Genomic DNA, 9,597 nt, shown 5'->3' with positions numbered 1-9,597 from the left:
ATCTGAATCACTTGAAAAAAACACGGGGGTGCTTAACTTTTTTCCAGGTGTATATATTGTTGCTATATATATGGCTATGATACTCTTAACTCTTTCCATATGGAATCAGCCAATGTGACCAATCTTGTAAACACAAAGTAGTCAGCAGAGTTTCCATACTATAACTTTAAATACGTTCTGCATATCTTCACTAAATTTGGCAAGCTTATCAGTGAACATTACAAAACGTTTGTACACAAAACAATCAGATTTTCTAATTAAGTATTTTTACTAAAAATTTGTCTGTGAATTTATGAAGTCATATGAGCCTTACAAGTATAAAGTGATTTTCATGTTAACATTAAAAATATTTTTCTTCATCCATAAATTTTCACATTTCATTTGCATAACCCCTAAAACCTCATAAATATCAAACGTTTTTCTTCAGTAAAATTGTATATTGCATCTCTTATTTTCTCTATCCTAATTCTATATGAACTTGGTCAATTTGATTGATCTTGTAACCAATAAACAAAAAATTAAACAAATCTAAATTACCCTTCTTTTATTTCTAGAATGACAGTAGCTTGTAACAGGAAATTACAATTGTTTATACTAAATAGCTTAAAGCTTATACCAGTCTACACCAGTTTGTACTTAAGTTTTATCATTTTATAGCCTCTGACCATGTTTAACTAATAATTCCACCACATAAGTTGTAAATACCTTGGTAAACACACAGCTCACATTAAATTATCGATTGATGTAATGCATGAGCTGCTCGCGAGCAAACCCTGTGAAGAGTTATTATTATTATTTTTTCATTATCTTACATAATGTAACCTAATATGTTTCTATTCTTACATTTTAGTTATTTTTTTAACAATAAATAAAGAATATACATGAAAAACATGAAATGTAGTATTTAACTTTGACCTCTTATTTTTATGCTGTCAGTTGTCAATGAAATTTAAGCCTACTTTTGCTTATAATAATAGTTCTAGTACACTATATTTCTATGTACCTAAAAACACAGAATAACAACACAAAAAACAAACAATGTCCTATATGTTTATAGTTTAACTGGCTGACTAACAAAGACAAGAGGAGTTTAAATTAGTTCCCTTTGCTGCTCAATCTGAACACCAAGAGATAAACTTTCAAACTGAAGATGAAATATACTCTATACTGAAAACAATGTAGCATTATATGTCACTTGATAAATTAAAACTCTGCCTTTCTGTTGGTAATAAATGATATACTATAAAATGCTAGAGTGGCAATTTGTGAAAGAGAGGATATGACAGATGGGTATGATTTTCTAGTTTATGACTCCATAAAGAAATAAGATTGAATGATAGAAAAATTAGATTTTGCCTTAGTAATATCTATATTACAATTCTATACTTCAGAGAGGGATGATAAATAAATTAGAGATGGGAGAAGACCTAGAGAACAAATGTCACAATTCTCACACTGGGGAAGATTGAGGACTTTATAAAATATTTCCTTATAAAATAAAGAATTTAACACTTAAATAACATCAAAATCTGATTTATTAACTACCTTTTGGTGCCAAATTTGTGTACATTGATAATGAAGTAGTTTAATTACGTTTTGAATGTAAGTCTATAAAAGGTTGTGAGATGCATACTTTGACCTATCTGTAGCAAAGGGTTAATCTCACCAAATTTAACAGGTTTTAGTAAGATTACAATAGATTTTCTTTGGAGAAGTGAGGATATGTTACCTACTAAATGAGTTAACAATCACAATGTCACATTACGTATAACAATGATAAAAAAGATAGAGCAAGATTTTAACTGATTACTATTTAGTAGTAGAGATATATTTGTCAAACTTTTCAGAGCATAAAACTATTCTAACCAAATTTACTTAAGGTAGTAAAAACTAGAGACATAAACAGAAACAGAGTCCATGAGAAATTATTTACTCAGTGGTAAAGATAAAAAAAATAATGACAAGCCCTAATTTATAGTTCTTTATGTCAAAGGTTATAAATTATATTGAAGAAAAAAGCCTATGTACAAAAAATTCATCAACAAATGTGTTTCTCCTATTTTTTGTATCAAACTATATTAAATATTAATGACATTTCAGAATAATACAATTTATCACTTTCAAGTTTGTGTTGAATCTTTTTTATAACATCCAGCTTCATTTACTAGAAATGCCCACTTTAGATTAATTTTCTAAAGCCTTGGATATAAACACCCATTTTGGAGTAGATGATTTTAGTCAATGCATTATTTTCAAATATCACTAACTACTCAAAACTAACTGTTTTTAATAGATATTATGCAAAGTTTATTTGTATATCATGATAATAAAGTACTTTAATAAAATTTTGAATGTAACTCACTAAAACCTTGTGACATGCTCAGGAAAAGATGACTGTAATGAAACTTTTAAGAGATTACCTGATCAACTAAGTACTTTTCTTTCGTGGTGTTACAAGATGAGAAAACTGCAGGATTCTGTGAGTGAAGTCCCTCCTTTCTCATCTCTGGGTCTTCTTTAACACCAGGTGGATGGGGAGAAAGTGTTGGCATAGCTGGGTCTGTGGAAGAAGGCTGAGACAAGGCACCTTCGAGCAGCAAAGGAGTGCCTGGATGAGAAGACTCTACAGACATTGGCTGCCCTGTTAATGTCTGTAAATGTTGTAAGGTATTTGAACTATTTCCCATCAAACCTACACATTTTTGAACAAACAAATATCTGGAATTTGCTCCTGCTAATCCAGGAACTGGAGGGGCTCTTAAAGTAGCTGGGCTGTCTATGTTTGCAACAAGTGAATGGCTAGAAACATGACTCCTCTTATGAAATGGTACTGTTCCTCTTGTTCGTTGCTGTCCTCTTTCTTTCTCTGCTATGGAGTTGGAAGCAATACCATGATTAAGAGGACTTGAACAACTAGAATTAGCTCCAACCCCACAAGATACTCTATTTCCTCCTGATGAACACCTTTTACTTCTAGACCTGAAAAATACATTAATTAATTGTTTCTATACTGAGAGAAAAATTGTGAGAAATCTAAATTGAAATACTGTTCAAACCAAATATCAATGGTTACATTATGTTTCTCCAGATAAAGGTAAAATAAAATAAAACAAACTCTTCAGGGGTCATGTGTCTGGGTAAAGTGCCTTTAAACTTCACCTTCATAGTTTCTATTTTGTTTTTTATTTCCCCAGTGATGATATTCAAGTCATCCTCACCTTTCAGCTCAGTCAATAACCCATAGTGCCAAATGCAGTTTCAAAACTCACTGCATTTTCAAAAAACTCTTGACATAAGTATATCAAATCAACAATATACTACCTGCTTAACCATATTCTCCCACCTCTGCATGCATAATATAGGCATAAGTCAATCTGCATGATCAATCTGATCTCTCTCAAGTGGTATTTATGTCAATGCAAATTACATGCATTGGTACTTATTTGAAGTTGAGCTTAAACAATAGTTGACTGTTTTTTGTACTGACAAACATAATTGGCTTAGTGATTATCACTAACAGTGGATTACAGAAGAGTAACCATAATGATTGGGAAAGGTGTCACGTTTTTTTGATACATGGATTGCTGTATGTTTGATTGGATTTTTTTGTTATGGGAGGTAATCCTTAATTATGCAAGGTATGTACCATAAAGTGTTACCATTTTGAATAGTTTATATTCACTAAATTGCAGTTTAAGCATGCAATCAAATCATTCTGTGCATAATGGTATTCTTCATTCACTCAGAATGTCTCTAGCAAATTGGCTAGGTGTAAAACCTTCAGAGAAACCAGAGTCAAATTTTAGCCAGAAACAAAAGGCAAATTAAAATTAGAGAATGGAAAGTCAAAAATGTTTTTAATCCGAATGACTCCAATTGGTATTTGCAAGATATCAAGGGAATTTGGTAATGCTCAATTTGAAAAGACACAGGGAAAAGCTATGTATATGCATATGGACATGAAAATCCTGCTAAGACTACAAATCAAGACTGGCTTTACAAAATATAAGTCAAAAATAAAATAAAAAAGTAAAGAGAAAGACAGTGAATTTAGAAAATGCTTTTGTATCACTTTGAATGAAAACATCATTTTATTGATTCAAACTGAAAAAAAAAACATAGATTCTAATGAAAAACTTTTAAATAAAAAAGTACAATCATCATTAATTAATGCTTCAAATTGCATATGTATGTTTATACATATTCATAGAAACACACAAATGTAATGGAAATAATTAACCCCTAAATAAACAACATTTCCATTATTAAACAGTATTTTCACATTGTGAATTCATTGATACAGAAGTGTGAAGTCTTCCAATTTTCAAGAACTTCTCTCTGTTGGCACATGGATAAAGAAGCGAGTTCTACCAGTTTTTGGAGTCTGGTTTATTTGATTGTTTGTTTCAAGTTAAGCACAAAGATGCACAATGGGCTATCTGTGCTCTGCCCACCACAGGTATCAAAACCCGGTTTCTAGCATTATAAGTCCACAGACATAACGCTGTGCCACTGAAGGGCAAGAGTCTGGTTTAATCCCTGCTATTGTGATAAAAAACAAATAAACATCCAACATACTGTAGTTAATGTAATATTTTCTGAATTTTTTTTAAAGCAAACACTTAAAGCAGAGTTTACAAGTATACTATTAATTATATATTAGTGACTTTGTATACCAGAATCTAATACTGTTTTCCTTTTCTGTTAGAATATTTAGGTTAACACAAAAGATTCATACAAGGTAGCTTGAATACAATTTACTATTTATGTATAGAACCCAAATATTTGAGGTAAAAATGACATATTTTTTTTTCTCTTAACACATTAGTAATATTTCAATAGCATCATATCCAAACTTTTCAACAAAACAATTCATTTTATATCTAAACTTTTCAACAAAATAATTTATTTTATAGCCTTGGTTAACAGAATCTTTAACATTAAACTAAATGGTGAGAACAACAAAACTACCTCATACAAAAACAGTCGATTTGAGTACGTGGGTCATTAAACTCCCACTGTAGAAATGATAATGAATCATCAGGTTCCGAGTTCTCAGTGAAAGGAGGATGATGGTGTATGATGTTATCCTGCCTGGTATCAGACTTCAGTCGGTGAGTAGTAAGAGAGCACACTTCATCAGGAAATGATGAAATCTGATGGCCTGACTGATTATTAAGGAGTCCAGGCATTGCAGTTTCAACATATCTGCTACATTGAAGACTACTGGCTAAACATGTATTGTAAGGAGAGGTGGGTGGAGTCAAGACATTCATGTGGCCATTAGGTTTCTGGCTGGACTGTGGAGCAAGAGTAATGACAGATGGAGCAATAGTGCCTCCTCCTGATGATAGATTGGTCATCATTTTTTCATCATTCTCAGTAACAAATACATAACAGGACGGATACTTCATTTTCACTCCAGCTACAAATAAAGGTCAGTAAAACAGTGAATTAAAATATAGTAAAATTTAAATGTTATTTTACAAACAGCACTAAAACTTTCAAACAAAGACAGTCTAAAATATAATAATCTTAATGAAACTCATTAAGAACAAACTGTAACAAAATTACAATTTCAGGTTTTACAAGATAACAGTATGTGCAAGGAAAAACTTAATAAACACATACCAACTTTGACCTCTACCAAACATGGCATGTCATCAGAGCCTGTTGTTTCTGTCTTATTCAAAGGATAAAATTGCTGCCACTCTACCAACAGCTGTTGTATCCCAGGATCATTTTGCTTGTATGTCTGCCCTGTTAAGGTTCCTGCTAGTCCATAAGGACTAAGAATAACTACAAACGATATAAGAGAAATACAACAGTGATTCTTACGAGTGATTGTATTTATAACTTTATTTAAAAAGATAAGTTACCATACATTATCTTCTCAAAAATAAAGGTAAAAGTAGTAAGAGTACAACTTACAGTATTTCCAGACAATTTCAGGTATCAACTGTTCTTTGGGCATTGAAACATATGTACTCATACAAATTGTAAAATGAACTGAAATAAGTTATGTGATGGCAAGAATAAGTACTCATTTTCTAGGAATTACAATTACATATGAGTCATGAATTCAATTTATTGATGTAATTTATTACTTATGAGCATTGATTACATTAATTAGTGTTACTTAAATTAAACAACTTGTCGAAATTAGTGTTTCTGATTATTACCATATTTAATTACACCAACTATACCAGTAATCGAAATATTGCCATTATGTTTTCTCATAACTTTTTCAATTAATTCAAGGTTGCTCACCTTAATTAATGCCATGATTCATGAAAATAATCAAGTAGTTGAAATTAGTATTTCCAATTATAACTATTTTGATTATTGCAACTATCCAACTTTTGTGAGAATAACCAATTAATTGAATGTAACTGACCTATGAGCCTGGCCATTAACTGATTAGCAAAATTAAATTAACTGCCCAGCTCTACTTACAATAAAGTTTTATTATAAATATTTATAAATATTGCCATTATGTTTTCTCATAACTTTTCAATTAATTCAAGGTTGCTCACCTTAATTAATGCCATGATTCATGAAAATAATCAAGTAGTTGAAATTAGTATTTCCAATTATAACTATTTTGATTATTGCAACTATCCAACTTTTGTGAGAATAACCAATTAATTGAATGTAACTGACCTATGAGCCTGGCCATTAACTGATTAGCAAATTAAATTAACTGCCCAGCTCTACTTACAATAAAGTTTTATGAGGTTTATTTAAATTTGTTTCTAATAACAATACAACTTTTCAAATCTTAAATAATAATCACTAGGCAATCATCAAAATGACATCCTTTAACTATTTCGGTCCCTAGGACCAACTCGTAACCATTTTGTGCTTGTTATAGTTTTCATGCTATAACTTTTAAATTATTAAGCAAGTGTTAATAAAATTCGGCAGTTTAGCAGTAAACATTACCATGCTTTCATATGCAAACTATAAATTTTTTTATTAAAACTTAAGGTTTGTAAATCAGTGTCTTTCTCATGCTTTTTTCTTTTCGCATGTTGCCTATCTATCATGCAAAGTAATTTTCATTTTAAGATTAAATATACTTTTATGCATCAGAAAATGTTCAAATTTCACATGCAAAACCTTTATAATGTCCAGATAGTTATCAAACATTTCTTAAGAAGAAAATTTATATTTTATCTGTTATTTTCACTAATAAATCTCTGTATGGGTTCGGTAGATTTCACTGATCTTGCAACCACCATAAAAAATTATGAAATAAATATAAATTATGCCTCTTTCATTCTTGAATGAACAAAAATTATAACACGAAAACATAAATGTTTAGTCTTAATAGCTTAAATCTCATAACATTATACATTTATATATATATTTATTATTTTGATTATATTGACCTTTTAGCCATGCCTGGCTAACAATACAGAAGTTACAATGTTGTGGTTCACGTATGTATCAAATAACATAAAACTGACCTTTGGTCTGCACAAAGTAACTTGTCTTGGTTGTGTTTTAGTAGACTAGTATTTTGTAAAATACAGTCACATTTCAATTATTATACATTATATATGTATATAGATTATTGCTATTTTTGAAATAAGTTCTTAAAGTTATTTTTCTTAAAACATAGAACAGTAAAGCAAACAACTATCTCTTCTAGTTATGACCTTTGTACTCGGTTGCTATTTGACATAGGTTGCTAAGCCTTCAGAAATTTTGCAAGTGGAGGATATGAAAGAGAATAATGTTTTTTAAGTTTTATATATATACATTTGAATAACTAAAAAATTATAAATTACTACATCGGTACCATAGCATTCCACTATAATTTATGAACCTCAGTAGCTAAGATATATTTTAGTCTAAAAACATATGAAATTTCGAGCAGACTAAAGACACACCCTACCTCATTGAAATATTGGTTCAAAAGAAAGAAATGTATTGGAATTATTACATGAGCAATATCTTGCAAATAGAAAAAATATAACCTTCTTATTTTATGATCTAGCTTGTCATTATCTTTAGACAGAAATTCATGCTTGTTAATATTTTATGACAGTGGTTTCTCCATGGGGGTGCAAAGCTGTGGCTGGGGGGGGGGGGTATAGTCTTCTGCCAGGAGAACCCAAAAATAACAATAAAAAGAAGCAGAAAAATTGAAGTAGCTGTAGAATAGTTAAAAGAAAGAAACTAAGAGTCTGTGTTTATGAATTTACCTTGTACTTTACAGCCACCAGTTTTCTTTTGCCTTTAATTTTTTTGTCCATGGAGAAAGTACAGTATGTACCAGTGTGGATGTGAGACAGCCTCCAGCTATATATTGTCTTACCAAGCAACATCTTCAAACAGTTCAAGCTCACCACTCTGAACTGACAGGTAGTGTCCATCTTCATTGCATCATTGAGGAATTTATGTGCTGAATGACATTACTTTTTCTTTTGTGTGGGAATAAATACATTTTAATACTCTAAGTCTCAGGACTTGACCCTTTCTAGACGGGTGAAAGACCATGTCATCTTGTTTGTTGACTCTCATTCAAAATTTCATTGAACTACTATTTCATGAATTTGTGTCAATAACTTTGGTATCAAACTGTAGATTATAATTCAAATTTTAGTATTATACCCTTACTCAATTTCTTAATTTAAAATTTAATATTAAATTCATTTAATTTTTGTGTGTTATGTGGTATGTTGAATGCAGCACTGGTTCAAATTAGATGTTTGTGATGTCAAAATACTACGTCTGTAGTTTCATATGAATTAGGAACTCAAATTACCGGTAAAATTATAAATTATTTTATGAAGACATAACCCAATTTTTCTAATATTTAATTACCATTATTTAACTTTATAATGCATGGGTGGGTGTATCCCATCTCAAGGACAAAATTTAATCACTGAATTAAAAAAGTATTAAAGAAAATAAACTTGTAGTCTTTTTATCACACATAAAAACAATTTCTGTTAAAATTTCCTGAATGTTTTCTGAGCATACTACGGCACACATAGACCCTGAGAGGAAAGTCAAATAGTTTTAAGTAAAATAGAATTAATTTGACTTTGTAACTTGAATATAAATGTTGTTTTATCAACTTTTAACCAATTATTGTTTCTAACCTCAATTGTCATGTTGTAATGTAATTTCCTATATTTAAACTACAAGAAATAATAGGCTAGTGATTTAAGCACATCATGAAAGCATTTTTTCTGTATAGGCTAATACAACTTCCAGTTCAGCAAAGATTAGCATAAATATCAGGACAAAGTGATAAAAACTTAGCTTGGTGATGTTACTAGAAAAAAATATGTTTGTGAAGAACTTCCATCATAATTACAATCCTTATTTGTTTTTTTTCATTTCATACTTCACTTGAATTATAATGTAGAAAATTTAATGTTTTTTGTATAACAAGATGAAGCAGGCTTTGTTAAATTATTTTGCACTCAAACATATCAAGTTTTGTTGTCTCAACAAGCCTGTTTACATTAGGCCTTATCAGCCTAAATAATTTCTTAAAAGAGAAACAACAACAACAATATATATATATATATATATATATATATAATAAGTACTAATACTACTTTACTAACTTATTAC

The 9,597-nt window shown here is 30.2% G+C and overlaps 1 protein-coding gene across 3 annotated transcripts in view; it reads right to left on the bottom strand.

The window, feature by feature from the left end:
• The window catches only part of LOC106468311 (mediator of RNA polymerase II transcription subunit 13-like), a 98,033-nt gene that overhangs the window by 61,819 nt on the left and 26,617 nt on the right, over positions 1 to 9,597 (bottom strand). For all 3 annotated transcript variants that reach the window (XM_022396655.1, XM_022396656.1, XM_013928729.2), the window contains 3 exons: positions 5,632 to 5,799; positions 4,972 to 5,425; positions 2,421 to 2,979 (listed from right to left, as the gene is read on the bottom strand). In XM_022396655.1, coding sequence (XP_022252363.1) covers positions 2,421 to 2,979; positions 4,972 to 5,425; positions 5,632 to 5,799 — 1,181 coding nt within the window. The remainder of the gene's footprint in view (positions 1 to 2,420; positions 2,980 to 4,971; positions 5,426 to 5,631; positions 5,800 to 9,597) is intronic.

Source organism: Limulus polyphemus, unplaced genomic scaffold (genome assembly GCF_000517525.1).
Source record: "Limulus polyphemus unplaced genomic scaffold, Limulus_polyphemus-2.1.2 Scaffold2960, whole genome shotgun sequence".
Classification (NCBI taxonomy): domain Eukaryota; kingdom Metazoa; phylum Arthropoda; class Merostomata; order Xiphosura; family Limulidae; genus Limulus; species Limulus polyphemus.
Note: the sequence above shows the minus strand (reverse complement) of the source record. Positions and strands in the feature narration are given on the sequence as shown.